General features: G+C 43.5%; 1 protein-coding gene across 27 annotated transcripts in view; it reads right to left on the bottom strand.

Annotated features, from left to right (window-relative positions):
- Positions 1-17171, bottom strand: part of SCRIB (scribble planar cell polarity protein) — a 62886-nt gene that overhangs the window by 14781 nt on the left and 30934 nt on the right. For 20 of the 27 annotated variants that reach the window (XM_074262125.1, XM_074262099.1, XM_074262042.1 and 17 more), the window contains 11 exons: positions 16283-16603; positions 15792-15872; positions 15247-15480; positions 13679-13789; positions 13099-13275; positions 12831-12947; positions 12310-12498; positions 10744-10854; positions 9352-9438; positions 5230-5568; positions 4653-4712 (listed from right to left, as the gene is read on the bottom strand). In XM_074262125.1, coding sequence (XP_074118226.1) covers positions 4653-4712; positions 5230-5568; positions 9352-9438; positions 10744-10854; positions 12310-12498; positions 12831-12947; positions 13099-13275; positions 13679-13789; positions 15247-15480; positions 15792-15872; positions 16283-16603 — 1827 coding nt within the window. The remainder of the gene's footprint in view (positions 1-4652; positions 4713-5229; positions 5569-9351; positions 9439-10743; positions 10855-12309; positions 12499-12830; positions 12948-13098; positions 13276-13678; positions 13790-15246; positions 15481-15791; positions 15873-16282; positions 16604-17171) is intronic. The other 7 variants (XM_074262241.1, XM_074262222.1, XM_074262232.1 and 4 more) reach the window with 1 other exon arrangement.

Raw genomic sequence — 17171 nt, forward strand, 5'->3', positions numbered from 1 at the left:
CTCTTCAAAGCTTTATTACTATTAACTACATCCCTTCTTCTCAGTTTGGGTCCTCCTCCCTGAATAAGAAAGCCTAATCTTTTTAGTTTGCCCTAGCCTCTGACACAAAACCAATTCAACCAAGAGGATGCAAGATTAATATATGGTTTGAGCTAGACATCTAAGGTCTCCGAATTTATCACTGGGCTCATGTTAGCAGTCCCTTTCCCACTGTTCTGTCTCTAGTTAGGTTTGGTAGCCAGACCTGCAACCCAAACTCCAAGCTGTACAAGGGGAAAAAATTGTAGTTCTGCTCTGAATTCCTTCTTGAGAGGACCTGGATCTTTGCTGGCCATTTGGACCCATGTGTCCATGTGCTAAATGCAATGATTCTCAGGTTCCTATATAACTAACTTTTAGTAACTCTTCTCCAAATGTATCACTTTACACATGCTATCTTGCCTCTCTCTGACCCCTTTACAACAATTCTCACTGTCATTTGAGCCAATCAGCATGCTCTCTCATCCATGAATGATCTATGGTGATCTTGGTGTGCACTACTTTTCCCAAATCATTAAAAAAAAAAAAGCTAAGAGAGATCAATCTTCAAAGTAATTCTCAGGAACCCATCCTACTGCTCACAACTCTCCATCCAAAGATGTGCCCATTCACTTCTAGACTTTGCTTCTTTAGGGAAGTCTCTGTGGTAGATAGCACCGCACACTTGCTGGCTGTACTGTTCTACTTAATTTAAATTATCCTTTCCTAATCTATCCTCCAAAAGACTCCTTATCAACTTAATCTCTTCCCTTGGATAATACTGACATCAGTAAAATGAACTTCTCTTCCTCAAATGGCCTCTGGCTTTGTCAATAGATGTTTTTATTCTATATAGAGGGTATCCTAAAAACGTTAGTGTAGTTATAAGACTTGGGATACACTGTGTCTTATCTGTACATAATTGTTTGCATAGGGTCTCCCCCATTAGAACGGGAATTCCTTGAGAGCAGACACTTTTTTTTGGGGGGGGGAGAGAGGGGTTTGGTCATTTTTGGTGTCTCCAGAATTTAATACAGTTCCTGGAACACTACAAGTGTTGAATAAATGACTGTTGACTAATTGAAACCAAGAACTTTGCAAACAGCAATGCTTCTTAAGCCTGTGTCTACAGTCATCATATTGGGAACCCCCCCCCCACTCCCCCTCTGGAGAGGCACACTGGTTACTGCCCCTGCAGGAGCTACAGCCATAGTGACTGAAAATCCAGAAAGGAAAGTTCTTGCCACAAGAGCCTTGGTGCTGCCAAATGGTTTAACTTCAGAAACTGAGAGGACTGGAGGCATGACTATTTGTTGTACCTCAAGCACCAGGGTACAACATCTGACTTTATCTGACTTGCAGCTGAAACCTTATGTCTGTGTGTGTTGTCCCCCCATGTGAACACCCCGAGAGCAGGGGCCATCTTAACTTTTCCATTTGTATCCCCAGTTCAAAATAAATGCTTTGTCCATTCATTCAAGACCCTCTGATATTTTGTGCCAAACTATTCTTTCAGGTCTCTTAGATTACTTTTCTGAATATTCTATACTGATGTCACCTCTTTGCAGATAACTTCCAGATCTCAATTTCTAGTCCTCCACTCTCCCTGAGCTCCAGCCTGTCAGCACTAGCTTCCTCCTAAATTATTTCTAACTGGGTATCCTCCTAGACATCAGATTTAAATGTGGTATTTGTCACTTGTGCCCTCTCTGAGTCTTTCCTTCTCTATTCGATCAGGGCTGGACTACAGAACTCTTGAGATTCCTCAATTGTTAATCTTTTTTGAACCCTGAGCTTCCTTCAAGGATCAACTCAATTATCCCCTTGTTCCCTGATTCCCTACCCATCTCCTCAATATTCTGTGTATTCTGCACAGAGCCAGTATTTATTGGCTATGAATATGTTTTTCTGTACCAGTACCACAAAGGGCAAGGGTTGCCTCACTTTTCTAATTATACTTCTTGCACTAGCACATAGCAAGAAGTGATTAATTCTAAAATCCAATAAGCTGGACTACTTTTTATTCACCAAACATGCCCTGTGTTTTCCCACCTCCAAGTTTATTCCTATGCTTATGTAATCAGTTCTCACTTATTATGCACCCTTCTGCAGATATGCCTCTCTTCTCAGGAGCTCTGCATGGCTCCCCCCTTCCTCCCCATTGAAGCAGCTTCTGACAAGCTGCAAAGGCGCTGCTGTCACTGCCACTGCAATCCCTATCACCGCCTGCCAAGAACAGAACCTGGAACCAGTCTGCCAGGGAGGCCAATTTGCATAAAGAATTCTGAAAGAAATTTGCATTCCAAAAAAACACCTGTGAACTTGACTGTATAGTACTGTGCGTGCTCTGGTTCTCTCCTTCTCCCTCCCTTCCCTTTCTCTTACCCCCCCCCCCATTTCTCCCCTTCTTCCTTCTCTCTTTTCAACTCCTGTCCCTTGGCTTAGCACTCCACAATCTCTCTCCTTTCCCCACTCCACAGTTAAAAAAAAAAACAAAAAAACCCTCCAAAAAGTAGAACCATCACCACCATCACACTACACAGCTGCCTGGTTTGAAGCCTTCAACATGAAGAGAAATAGACCTTTGCTGCATCTGTCTACCTACCCTCACGTCTGCTTTCAGTCAGTTACTATTCAGGCACCAACCCCTTAAACTGTGTGCTGGCCCCCTCTCTCCACAGGTATCCAGGCCCTTTTCTGCCCTCTTTCCCCTCCATACACAAATTCTCATCACATAAAAATGCCTGTAAGTAGAAGTCTTTGGAAGGCTTATAAAAACTGTCTATAATTCCATATCCCGTTTGCCTACTGAATCCCTCACCCACCAGAGGAGCTTCCTTGATCCTCAACAATGTTCTTCCAACTGTTTATAGCCCTTTGTACCTTTCTAATGAACTTTTAATGAAATACCTAGCTAACTAATTTACCCTGTCAGTTTCCTTTGTTACCTTCTGGCCCAAAGCTCTTTCCTGGTTCCTCTTCTTTTTATATATTCCCTCTACCTTGGTAAGTCTCAATTTCCATAGATTAAATGACCATATTGATTCAGAGTACTCTCATGTCTATATGAGCAGCTCTTGTCCCTCTCCTGTATTGCAATGCTGAGTCACCAACTATATAATGTACATCTCCATCATGGGCATCTCAAGCTTAATGTGTTCAAAATGAAACTCATTCTCTCCCTCTACTAAACCAGCCTTTACAAACTTCTCCCTTACTTGACTCTTTTCAATAATGCAGTGATTCAAAGCAATTCCAACAGACTTGGGATGGAAAATGCAATCACATCCAGAGAGAGAATTATGGAGACTATGGATTGAAGCATACTATTTTCACTTTTTTTGTTTTTCTCATGGTTTTTTCTCCCTTTTGGTCTGATTTTTCTTGCACAACATGACAAATATGGGACTATATTTAAAAGGATTGCACATATTTAACCTATATAAAATGCTGTCTTGGGGGAAGAAGGAGGTGAGGAAAGAAAAGAGAAAAATTTAGAGCACAAAGTCTTACAGAAATGAATGTTGAAAACTATCTTTACATGTATTTGGAAAAAATAAAATGCTTTTAAAAAATTCTTCCTTTCTAAGAGCACTACTATCCTTCCAGTTACACAGGTTTGCAATGAAGTGATCCTTAACTCTCTTTTCTATATTCATCATCCCTGTGTAATCAGCTTTGCTAATTCTGTCTCCATACTATTTCTTACATTTATTGTTCTCAAACCACTCATATGACCAACACCCTAGTTTAGACATTTAGAATAGCCTAATTGATTTCCCTTCTTCCCTTCAACCTTTCCACAGAACTGCCAAAAGCACAAGCCAGCAAGCATATCATACTCCCCTGCTCAAAAGTCTTCAGTGGCTCCCTACTGCCTCTGGAATAAAACAAGAATCCAAAACCTGACACATAAAGACCTTTTCCATCAGGTGACTCTAGCCTACCTTTCTAGCTATTTTACACTGTTCCCTTTCACATACTTCATGCTTTAGACAATTTGGCCAATTCAATATTCACTGAGCTTGACCATCCACCTCCCCACTCCATGCCTTTGCAGATTGTCCCTGTGCTTGGAATGGAAAAGGTACCTCTGGTATGCCTATGTTGTTAGTGCTCCTAACTCCTCAAATTATTTTATGTTGACTTCTCCTTTCTCTCTCTATGTAGGGCAGCTCTCGCATAGAGCTTTGACCTTGAAAGTGCTTGACAAATGTTTGCAGAAGTGACGTGGAGACTGTGCCTTTCGGGTCCTGTGTTTGTCTCACTCTTCTCCTGAACTGAGTGACTGCATGAGGGCAGGGTCCTGGTCTCAATACTTTCTCTTTCTCCCTCAGGACCACAGCTCAGTGTTCTGTATATACTAGGCCTTCAGGACAGACTTGTTCTACAGATAACTGGAAGTTACTTAATAACTGTTCTGTCATTCCAATCGCATCAGGGATTCCTGAAGGGACAGGGGGGCAGGCCTCTGCCATCAAACTCAGGGCTCCTGAAGATTCAAGAGGTCTTGATTAAAAATGTATTCAACAGATCCTAATCAGGAAAGAGATTCCCCTGTCACTCTTCCTCCCACCACTACACATTCTCCAGTCCAATCTCTTCTTCTGGTCTCATTCTCCAGTGAAACTTACCTGTTGGCTACTGGGAGAGCGAGGGGCATCAAGAGGGTTTCCTATGGTCCCTGGAGAAACCTAGGAGAGAAAAGGAAACCAGGTTGTGAGATAATGAAAGGAAGAGAGACAGGAGGATGGACACACAGACACAGTTCAAATTTCATCAAGTCCATATAAGTCTATGCATATTATACATGTGTATATGCATATATCAATATATGTCTTCATGGGTATGGAGTTAAAAGGCTAGGATAGAGAAAAGTACATAAAGTTGGAAAGGTGTGAAGGGTCAAGAGTAGGCTAAATGATTTGTGGGTGAGACCAAAAAGGCATCAAATATCCTCTGTAGGTGTCCTCATAGAGAACAGGGAAATAAATGAACAGAAGGAAGAAAATACTGTGAGAACTACAGATGAGGAAAGCAATGAGAGGGCATAGTTAGTGTCCCCCAGTTTTTCTCCTTTCTCAAACCCCTTTTCTAGAGGAGAAATTAGGGACCACATTAGTGCCTCTTACAATCACCCTAATCCCCAGCCCAAATCCCAGGTTAGTTTCTATGACACAGGTATTAGGATAAGGATGAAGAGCCGCTTGCCTTGGGGATGCAGAGGCTGGTCTTCAGCACCCCTCCCTGGCCATATCCCAGGGGAGGGCCCCCTAGGCATGATGCTCCCCGGTTGGCCAGCACAAAAGGGTTCTCCCCAAACGGAATTGACTTGGAATCCACCAGGCTCTCCCCCTCCCCCAAGGGCTCTTCAGAACTTCTTGGGGAGGCACCCATGACTGGGGTAAACCCAGTGGGGCCCTTGCTAGGTTGGGTCAAGGCTGAGACCTCTGAGTTGCCCTCAGCTCTGTGCAGGCCTTCTGGGGCTCTGTCCATCGCGCTGGGCTTTGGCTCCCAGAGAGTGTCACGCAGGATAGAGGAAAACTGGAGCTTCACATGAGAGAGAGAAATGGAAGACAGACCGACAGAGATGGAACACACAGAAAAGGAGAGCAAGTGAGGAAGGAACATGGAAGAAAAGATGAGGAAAGATGATGGACACAGTGCAATAAAAGCCCCCCAAAATGCCCCTTTCCCCTGGTATTAATCCCAGCCAGTCTAGCATCCCATCTCTGCCTAAGTTATCAAGAATTGGTTTGGAAAAGCCATGGTTAACTTTTAAGATGTTTCTGAAGGTTAGAGACAGCCCCAAAATCTTCTGATAGACCCTAAACTCCACATTCTGAATCATTAGTTCACGTTTGCTCTACTTTAGGAATTTACTAATTCAGATTTTGTTTTTAGTCTTCCACTACCCAAGATTTACAAGGCTTGAGTTTTTCACTTTGTCTTCAACAATATTGCCTCATTCCTATTTTCTTGTCCTTCTGTGAACTTTCTTTGGCCCTAGTAAATCTTGAATGATGTCTACTAGATAAAGCTGAGGGGAGGTGAACATTAGCACTCCTATTCCCAGTCCTTGCTGATAACGGCCACCTATCACCTCTCTAATCACTATATTCTTAGCACAAGATCTCAAGGGACAGCCACAAAACTGCAATGGTTTGTAAAGGCTGCCCAATGTCATTTCTTACCTGAATCAGAATCTACTCTACAATGATTCTTAGGATCTTCTCTTCACTAATCTCTTTGAGTTCAAAATCCAGAAGCCTAGAGTTGAATGACTTCTTCCCTAACATATCACTCTACATTTGCTTATACTCATGCTCCCCTATCCCCATGTTCAGCTTCAAGAATTCTTTCTGTTTTAATAGGACATTTCATTCCTCACCAGAGCTGAGAATCATCTGCAACTATGGCTATTTTAAGTGTATATTTCCTCTTCTAGATAATTTTTTTAAATGCTGCCTAGGATCTGCCTCTGACACCCATTTCTGGAAGACCTTCCCTACTTATCACAATTCTCTATCGATGGACATACAAGTTTTAAAAACAAGACCTCTTTTATGTTACTACCTTTGGAGTATCACTACAGCAGTTGATTTAAATTACCACATAAATAACAATGGGCCATGGAAAAAAAATTTTCTGTGACTGAAAATGCACATTCATTAAAAAAAAAAAAACTAAGCATGTCTAACTATGTCCTCCCCTTACTGGGCTAGGTCAGCTGCCTGCCTTGTCCTCTGGCGTCCTGGCTCCAAGCATCATCTCCAGTGGGAGGCATGCTGGCTGTGTGCCAGGCCTCCTAAACAGTGCATGTTTTGTCAGGACACATTACACATTTTTTATCAGGCTTTCCCCAATTTCATCCTTGAAATCTTTAAAAGCTTTTCAATGCCTGTAGAGGAGAATTTACTGATCTCTAATGTGTTAGTTAGGTCTAGAATATCTTACATATTTACCACTGCTTGATCTATTATTGCTAACTCAGATGTTCTTCCAAAAAGCAAGTTAGCTCCCTGGTACCTTCCCTCAATGTACAAAGATTAAAGCACAGACTTGATTGAGCCTATTGCATGAAATCTCCTTTCCCATTCATGAGCCCACCTTAGACAATACTACCAAATGGCCTGTTTCAAATCTCTTGATGGCTTCTTTCTTTTGACCAGCTTATTTATGGACCCTCTTTCTGATGGGTTCCTGTACAAGATCTTCCTCAAAAATTTTTGTGTTATCACCAGCAGGAAACATGGAAAAAGAGATAAGCAGGATAAAGGATAGGGAAGAAAAAGGAATGGGAGAAAACTCAAAGGGAAAGGAATGAATCTGAGAAAGGAGTTGAGGATAGTGCTGAAAAGGTAAAGGGGAGAGGAATGTGGGGGAGAATGGAAAATGTATAGGATCAGGGAGAGTAATGGGAGGAGGTTAGTACCAAAATTAAACCTCTAGATTCTATGTTCTAAAAGCATTGAAACCTTGCTTATATCCTCCATACCCTTCCCACTTTCCCCTCTTTCCTTCATGCATCTTTTTTTTTATAACCCATCTTTAAACTAACCTCCCTGCCTGCACCCCACTGAAAAGGTACCCTCAAAAATCCTCCCCCAAACTAAGTCTTTGCAGAACCCCCCAACAGAGTTGTAGTCTCCTCACCTCCTCTGGAGAACACTGGTCTCCAGGACTAGAGCTGCCCTTGACTACACCCTTTTCACAGCCCTTCAACATTCCTGAGGGTCCTGGGCTTCCCAGCTGCTGGTCTGCCCTTGGTTACACCCACCCAGCTGGCTATTTTTATCTGCTGAGGGGAGGGGAGAGGAAAAAAAATTGATGAGGGAACAGAGCTGTGGGAAAGACCCTACATGGAAGAGAAAGCATTGAGGAATGAGGGAAAGATTAATGTACAAAGCCACATTTGGGAAAATAGGAAGACTTTGGTAAAACCCTATAGCATTTAATTCTGCTGACCCTTCCTTTTCTTGAAACTTTTCTTCTTTAACCTCTATAATAATAATGTTGGTGTTTTCTGACTTCCCTGACACTTTTTTCCTAACTTTCAGGATCACCTGGGCTAACAAGAGTCAGGAGTTCTCTTTGACTTCTCTTTAACATCACAGGTTTAAAGCTGAATGGGAACTTAAAAGTTATCTGGTCTAAAACTTCCTCATTTCATAGAGGAAGAAACTAACTCACAGAGATCAAGGACCTGCCCATGGCCACAAGGTTAGTGAGGAGAGTCAAGGCCAAGCCCAGAGGATATCTTTCTATGTTACTCTATAAATCACCAAGACCTCCAAAGTTATTTCTAGCCTTCATCCTTTCACACTCCATCTCTACCAAGAGACCTTCAGGGAAATGAGCCATCTCATCTCACCTGGTGTGGCTATACCATGTGTATTCCAATGTTCCACATACTACAGGCACTAATTACAAATTTATTGTTGCTGTACCTCAGGAAACCCATATCAGTGCCTCTAAACCAGTGGTCCTCAAACTTTTTAAATAGGGGGCCAGTTCACTGTCCCTCAGACTGTTGGAGTGCCTGACACTGTCTCCGCCCCTCAGCCCATTTGCCATAACCTGGCGGGCCACATAAATGTCCTCAGCGGCCGCATCTGGCCCGAGGGCCGTAGTTTGAGAACCCCTGCTCTAAACCAAGTCATGATAGCAGTCTTCTAACCAATTCCCTAATTCTAGTCTCCTTTTCAATCTATTTTAAAATACTACTCTTACCAGGTCGTGTCTGGTTGGAGTATCTATAATCAATCAACTAATATTCTTCTATATTCCCAGTGTTTTACTGGGTTCCCAATTGCCTATTCCAGATCAACTCCAAATCCTTCCTCATCCTGGCAATCTGGGCCCCACCTACCTTTCTAAAAGTCTCTCCTCCCTGCCCCAGCCTCAGTTTCAGCTGGTCAGTCTCTTCATTGTCTCTTGAACATGGCCTGTGGATTCCTGATCTCATCTCTGCCCATATTGTTCCTCCAACTTGGTAAATCCTCCCTCCATCTAACCTTCCTATATCCTACCCATCCTTTAAGGCCCAATTCTACCTAGAAATCTTTCCTAATCGATTCTCCCAAATTCTTGTCATTATTGGTCCTAAATGCTAAAAAATTTTCTCTTCACCTTATACAGCTCACTGTAGAATTCAGGGACAGGAAAGGGAAACATGGAGAAAGGGGGAGAGGGAAAGAGGAATAAGAAAAGAAGGAGTATAGAGGGAGAGGTAGAGAAAGGAAGAGGAGAAGGAAAGAGAGAGAAAGGGACAGAAAAAAAGAGAAAGAAAGCTATAGTACTAGAAAACGAAGAGAAACGGCAATCACTCACCCTGGAATTGATCCTCTGGATACTGCTGCTCCCAGGCAAAGCAGCCAGGGTTCGGTAATCTAGCCTCAGAGGTTCTGGACTAAGAGTCTGTAAGAAAATCCAAAGGAAATATACCTGTGAGAAGACACATGTGTCTATATGAGAAGGAACTATAAGACAGACCAGAATGGTGAGCTTAGAAACCTTACAATCCAGAGAAAGACAAAAGATATGCTTGTATACATGTATTTCCCTAGAAGGAAAGCTCCTTGGGAACAGAGGTTATTTAATTCTGGTTTTATATGCCCATAAAAGTTTACTTTACTATACTATATTATAAAAGTTTACCTGGTAGGGCAGCTAGGTGGCACAGTGGATAGAGCACCAGCTCTGAAGTCAGGAGGACTTGAGTTCAAATCCAGCCTCAGATACTTAACATTTCCTACCTGTGGGATCCTGGGCAAGTCACATAACCCCAAATGCCTCAGGGAAAAAAAAAAATTGTTTTACCAAAAAAAAAAAAAAAAAAAAAAAAAAAAATTTCTTTACTCTGCCTCAGAAGAATTAGAGGAAATAAGAAGTTACAGATTTCAACTCAATATAAGGAAGAACTTCCGAACAGTTAAGAGTTATCTATTCAAAAATGAAATCAAAATATTTAGTTAGTTCCTCCATTTCTGGAGGTCATTAAAGAGAAGCTGGATGACCACTTATCAAAAATGTTGTCAAAGGAATGTCTTTCAGCTAAGAGTTGGATGTTTTATCTTCTAGGTTCCTTTCCAACTAAAAAATTCTGTGCGTCAGAGATTTTTTAATAACATGTAAGTGTGTAAGTCAATGTGCATGAATGTATAAATGTATGAAGGATAAGGCCAAAAGCAAGGGCAGAGCCATTCCTGGTCCTTTCCAAAACTCCTGTGCATACACATGTGTGAAAGAGACAGAGACAGAGAGAGGGGAGGGAGAGACAGAAGGAGAGGGAGAGAGAAGGATTGAGGGGCAGAAGGACAGAGAAAAACAGAGGGACAGACAGACCACAAACCAAATGTCAAAGGAGAGGAACTAAGCTTAGAGTTAGGTGGCTCAGCACGTCCCAAATCAGCACTGACTATTTAAGCCAACACATTAGGAGGTTGAGAGAGAAGACAATAAGAAGAGCAGGGAGTGGGATGGAGAAGTTCCCTTCCCAAATAGTTCTGAGGATTTTACCTGAATATACCTTGCTTATTTATTACTGATTCTAAGTTTTCTGTTTTGAGTATGTCTCCTGACAGCAGCCCCATGGATAATCACAGAACTCTGACCCAACACTCAACCAAGTCATCAGGAAATTTTCTCACTCATGTCAGTTAGTGGGAGGAAGTGGGCCACTCAAGGCACCCTAGGGGAAGCTTGACTACAAGGCATACTGACCTTGTCCAGGTCTTCGGGGCTCACATCTCGGTCGATAGATGAGATACTCTCCAAGCTGTTTTTTCGTCCAATACCAGCAGCAAAGGGGTTGGCAATAACACCTGGGGACATCTGAGTAAAAAGTAAAGGAGGGCTATGTGAGGACCTAGCTCTAGAAGAGAATGGTTTGCAACTGACCTCTAGTCATGGTAAATACTACTGCAAGTCTGTAAACTTTAAGGGGTGTTGTACTGAGTACCTGGTAAATTTTGATACCTTAAAACATTCAGCTTCATTTAAAACTCAATACTATAGAAGTACTATTAGATTAACAAAGTACCTCTCTGTATCTCACTCACATTCCTCTCTGAGATAGATAATTCTTCTCTCTAAATTGCAGATCAAAGGGTTAATGACTTGCAAACCTTCACGTGGATAAGAATTCAGACTCAGGTCTCTCCTGACTCCATATACACTTTGTACATTTAAAAGCCAAATTCTGAACAGGGGGCCACAGGCTTCCCCAGACTGCATGAGGAGTCCTAACACAACTAAGGCTAATATTGTGTGGTCCAACCCTTTGATTTTGTAGAGGAAGAAACTGAGACCCACCTAGGTGCAGGTTATAGAACACACTGTGATGGAGCTGAGTGAGCCCTAGGGCCAGGTGCTTCTCACAAGCCTGTATTTTACCTACCTTCCATGTAGCTTGTAGATGGTATTAAGCTACTTTTTCTACAAGTGTACACAAGGTAAAAGGCTCTCTGAGGGAAAGGCTCTAGAGCCCAGAATGTCTGGCACAGTGCTTTGTAGATAGCAGATGCTTTAAAAAGTGCTGAATTTGAATTTGGTGATAGGAATGTCTTTAATAGCAGGAAGAGAAGTTTTCTGAGACTAAGGTCAGCCCAAGAATGCTGAGCCCAGACAACTCCAAACCAAGAATAAACCCCAACTCTTCCAAAAGTCACCCTACATATCAAAGCAGTTACAAAGTCTTTCCAATATTTCTTGATAACACCTTTTACTTCCATCTCCTTCTTTCCACTGAGTCTGGATTAGGTGCTTAATTTCCAGTTTGGCTTCTTTTTAAATTCAAGATCCCAAAATAAACTTCTTGACCATGACACCCCCTGGGCTCAACCATCAGGAATCCCCTCTTCTTTTAGATAAAATACAAACTTCTCAGCTTGGCATTTAAAAGTTTTTCACAATCTGGCTCTAATCTTCCTTTCAAGAAATCATTGTCTATTTCAGCCAAACTTGCCCATTCTAACACATCAGGAATCACTGGAAGCCTAATGGGTGTGAGTGAACTAGAATCTGAATCAATGGGTGGGCAGTCACTCGGGCTGTAGATTGACAGTGTGGAATACAATATATATTGAGGAAGGGACACTGGACCTGTGCTGTTCTCATGAGCAGGTTGGGGACTGCTGACTCTGAGGATTTCAAGTCCTGTTTGGAGGTTTTGGTCACTAAATATCTGCCAGAGGTATTCTTTCTCATTTTGCAGACTGAAAATGGAAGTTCCTCAGAGAGCTTAAATGATCAGGTTCTCCCTCCCATGTCATTGGCTGGGTAACTGACCTCAAGAGCAGCAGCAGCGACAGGGTCAAAGCCATCACAGACGAGCACTGTGAGGGTATCTCCAACACCACGAAGTAGCTGCACTGCCTCAGTGTGCGTCAGGCCCAACAGGCTCTGCTGATTCACTTCCAGCAGCCGCATCCCCACTCGAAGACGGCCATCCCTCCCGGCCGCCCCTGCTGGGCTCACCTAAGGAGAAAAGGAACAGGAAAGGTGAGATTTGGAGTAGGTGTATCAGAAAGATGAAGGCAAAACCTAGCAGATAGCCAAGTGCTGTGTATCAATGGAAAACATCATAGCATACATATGACATGGGGGAAGAGTCAGGCTCTGACATTAGGGAGCACAGGGCCGGAAAAGTAAACTATCAATGTAAGAAGAGCATCTGATTGAAGGGGGAAGAGTAACTTTCCTTGAGGGTTTGGTGGGGAACGGTAAGGTGGGAAAACCTCTTGGTTTTTCTTAGATCTTGGACATGTTTGTTTCGGTGGAAGAACTCTCTAGGTTTCAGGAGCTCTCACCTTAGAGATGAAGACACCTTCATCAGTGGGGTCAAAGGGGTTGCCGGCATGACCTTTGGCCCCACCTCGGATGCTGATCCCCAGCTTCTCTCCAGGGGCTTTTTCAATGCAGATCTCCTAAAAGCAGAGGGGATGAAAAAAAGGGTCCAACAGAACCATCTGAAGATAGCATCATCTAAAGATAGCTCCCATACCACTGCATCTCCCTTTTACCCTCAAACTCATCCCTCTGTCCCTGATCCACTAAAGCTTTGCTGGAGACACATACCTTCATTCCTGGTGGGGGGGGATCCCTCCGCACCAGCAGACACAACTCAGGGTTGGGGCTGAGCAGGGCATTCACAGCCTCCTGATGGGTAGCCCCCCGAAGGTCTTGCCCGTTCACTGCCAGAATTCGGTCCCCCACACGCAGCCCACTTCGAGAAGCCAATCCCCTAGGGAGCACCTGGCAGAACACAACAGTAGAGGTACAAGGCAGCACAGGAAGCCCGATGGGATAAGGTAGCCAGATAGAATTAGATGAGGGAAATCAGGAAGGAGACTTACTTGTACAGGCCTGGCTGAATGAAGCATCAAATGATCTATGACTTTTTTGGACCTACTTTACTCTAGCCTCAGGATCTAGACATGCTATTTCCTCAACAATCCCACATTCAGACATCTCTCAACCCTACTCATGGCACATATGTCCATAGTGGCAAATGCTACCCTCTCATCACATGCAGCACTGACAAACCTACACGGGGTTGCATGGGGTGATCCTCATGGGAAAGTGTGAGGGAGGGAGAGACACAACCCCATCTCCCATAGACACAACTTACTCCCTTCCACCCCCCAAGTCCCACTACCTTAGAGATGAATACACCAGGCTCCTGGATCCCAAATGGGTGACTGGAATGGTCAGAGCCTCCAACAATACTCAGCCCTAGAGGCCCACCGGCCTTCACCAGGCAGATTTCCTGGAGATATCGAAGGGGCAAGGAAGAAGTTTTGATAGGGTAGTTATGGAAGACTATGGCTATTCGTAGATGGGGGACTGTCTTGGAGAAAATAATACAAAGGATAAGTAGGATTCATGGGCTTAATAGAAGCTCACACCTCTGTAGCACTTTTATAGTAATAAAGTGCTTGATGCAGATATATTTAGAGCTTTCTCTGGATAAGGGAAGACTAAACAAGACTAATTTTATTAATAATCTAGAAGAGAGACTGCACAATGAAATTTCCAAGGCTGACAAGGATGACAATAAACTCTTCTAAGTGAAATGTTAACCCAGTTGAGATAACCATCAGTGTAAAAAGCTTCAGAGTGGCAAGGAAACCAATTTGATTCAATGAAGGGTAAAGATATCATCCCAACTATGGGATGAAAAGAATATACTCTTTGTTATAAGAGGGGAGCTTAGGAGCCACTGGAAACTTCTAGCATTGAAGCTATAGTGAGATGGAAAGGGTCATAGAAATGGAGTCTGAAATGAGCTACTTGCTCAAGGCTTCACAACTAATAGTTTCAAAACTATCTTCCAACTCTCAATCTGGGGCTACTTCCTCAAGAACAAAATCATCAGCCCACTGGATTGCTGAATCAAAAATACTGTCCACTATAAGAGAAGGACATGGAACAGAAATATTATCTGCTCTTCATATATCAGGGATTTTGCGTATAGGTCTGGCTTCCAAATCTCAAGAAAAATCTAAGAGGTCAGTCTGGGATAGTCTGAATGTTAAAGTGATTTAGGCATAAGAGAGGGAAATGGTAGGTAGGATATAAGAATAGTGGATATCACAAGAACGTATGAAGACAAATCAAAGAATCTCAGCCCTTCCAATCTTGAAAGCCTAAAGCTAAAGTGAGTCCAAGTCTATACAAATCTGAAGGCCGGGAAGAAGCAGCTTATCCATTAAATTCCACACATTAGGACCATGCTTCCTTGTGTGTGAGAGGGGTGGATTTTAGGTCAAACAATAAGACCTATATAACACACTGGAGAGCAAATGTATGGAACTAATTATGCTGAGTACTGGTATCATTTGAAAACAGAGACTCAAAAACTTTAAATAAATCCTTAGGTCACCATGAATTATTAAACAGAACAAGAAATGTGTGATGATATCTTTTACCTGGATAAGAATGTGAGAATAAATATAGCTTCCCTAGACTACAATCCTCTCCAGACAAAATCCTGGTCTAAGGGGTAGATCACAGGGATGATCCTAGCAGGTTTAAAAAAAAAAAAAAAAAAAATCCAGAGGATATAGAGAAAGGAATAAAGGACCTTCTTAGTGGGACAGGTGAAGGAGAAAGCCTAGGCAGGGGGAAGACAGAGGAAAATAGAAAATAAGATTATGGGTGGAGAAATAAAAAAGACATGTAGGGTCTGGGTACAAAGAAAGGGAAGGTTTGGGGGCTCCTCACCTCCACAGGATATGGTCCTTCTAGAGTGGTGGCCATGAGGTTAGAAGGGGGCCCAGGCTCCCCAACTGCCATGGGTGTGACAGGGCTGGGGGGTGGAGGGGAGCTGAGTGACGGGGCAGGAGTGAGAGGCCCATCAGCCTCTCGTTCCAGCAGCAGCGTGATGGTGGGGGAGGCAGCAGTAAGCAGTGCGACTGCCTGGTCATGCCTGGCCTCTGTCATGTCTACCCCATTGATCTAGAAGAAGTACCCCAGGAACAGAGATCAGGGACCAGAAAAGAAAAGACAGCTGTCCCTGACCCCATATCCCAGTCCAAGGGCCAGAACAGACAGAAGCAGCGCTGAAGAGACAGTCCCAGCTCTTACCACCCTGGTCAGCCAGAGGCTCCAACAGACCTCCCCCCCAACCGGGCTGGTTCAGCCCTTCAACACAGCCACACCCTTACCCCCCACAATCTGGCGACCCCAAAGCAGAGAGACAGAGATTGCACAAGTGCCCCTGGGCAAGTTTTGAGGGAAGAACAGATCCCTGGGATCTGGCCACTCACTGAGATCACTCGGTCCCCAACCTGCAATGTTCCTGCCCGGTGGGCAGCCCCACCTTCAGCAATCCTTGAGATGAAGATTCCCTGGGCAGAGGACACAATGGTTAGCCCTGCTCTGTAGCCCACACACCCTCCTTTCCCACAACTATGTAATCATAATTAATCTCAGAGGCCATCTTCTGCCTTCCCTTCCCTTCCTCAGATTCATTCTAGCCCCTCCTTTCCCTCCCTGCCTCTCCAGCTGACTCCCCCAACAAAGAGCTTTGGGAAAGTCTTTTCTCTGAATCACAGTCCCAAAATACCCTTGGGGGTGGGGTGGGGAGGGGGATCCAATGTCACTAGGACTATTCCCAGCTCCTGACTCAGCACTCAGGCTCCATGGGAATAGAAGAAAAGTGACAGTCCTATTCTCAGCCTCTCCCTCTTTCCTCATCACTTAGCACATGCTTTTTTTCACTCTTATCCCCATCTCCCATCTCATCTCATTCCCTCACCCCATCTCCTGCTCGGTAGGGTGTGGAGCCTTTGCCACCAGCAATGCTGAAACCAAGGCCTCTTTCACTTCTGACCAGGAAAGTTGTATGCCGTTGCCGAGGAGGGCCAGGGGGGCTAGAAGGCTCAGGCAGACGAAGGGAGCTCCCCCGCCTCTCCCGGGGACTGTAGTCATCTTCAGGACGCAAAGGAGTGACTGTGATTGCATTCTCTGGCTCCACCATCCGTTCCCGCCAGACTCTCATCAATACCGCCCCACCTGCACCCCGAAGTGCCTCCACTGCCTCGTGGTGCTCAGCCCCTTGTAGGGTTACCCCATTCACCTATGGGTGGAAGGATAAAAGGGAAGTCAGAGAATAACAGACATAGAAAGTGACATATAGTTATCACCCTTATTGCTCTACTGAAACATTTTAATTTTTGCATTTGTCTTCCACTCCTACCATTCTACAGAAATTACACTTTCATATGATTTTTGTTAGTTTGGTTATTGCTATAATTAATTATGCTAATAGTTTCCTTAATATTGACCCAGCCTTGCATTCCTGGTATAAACCCTACTTGGTCGTGATGTATTATCCTGGGAATGACTTTCTGTAATCTCTTTGCTAATATAAAATTACCCTTTTAAAGTTGCCCCAAGATCTCTTTTTCCCTTACCCTGACATAGCACAAAAACTGCGATTCAATGGTTGACCAGCTATAAACCTAGCATCATGAATGCTGTGTACTCTAAATGCTTTCAAGAATTCTGTATTCTGATAAAAAGGCCTCATTTCCAAAATGTATGAACAGATAATTCTCAGATGATGAAATTAAAACTATTTCTACTCATATGAAAGAGTGTTCCAAATCACTGCTGATCAGAGAAATGCAAATTAAGACAACTCT

The sequence above is a fragment of the Sminthopsis crassicaudata genome, chromosome 1 (genome assembly GCF_048593235.1).
Source record: "Sminthopsis crassicaudata isolate SCR6 chromosome 1, ASM4859323v1, whole genome shotgun sequence".
In the NCBI taxonomy this organism is placed as follows: Eukaryota; Metazoa; Chordata; class Mammalia; order Dasyuromorphia; family Dasyuridae; genus Sminthopsis; species Sminthopsis crassicaudata.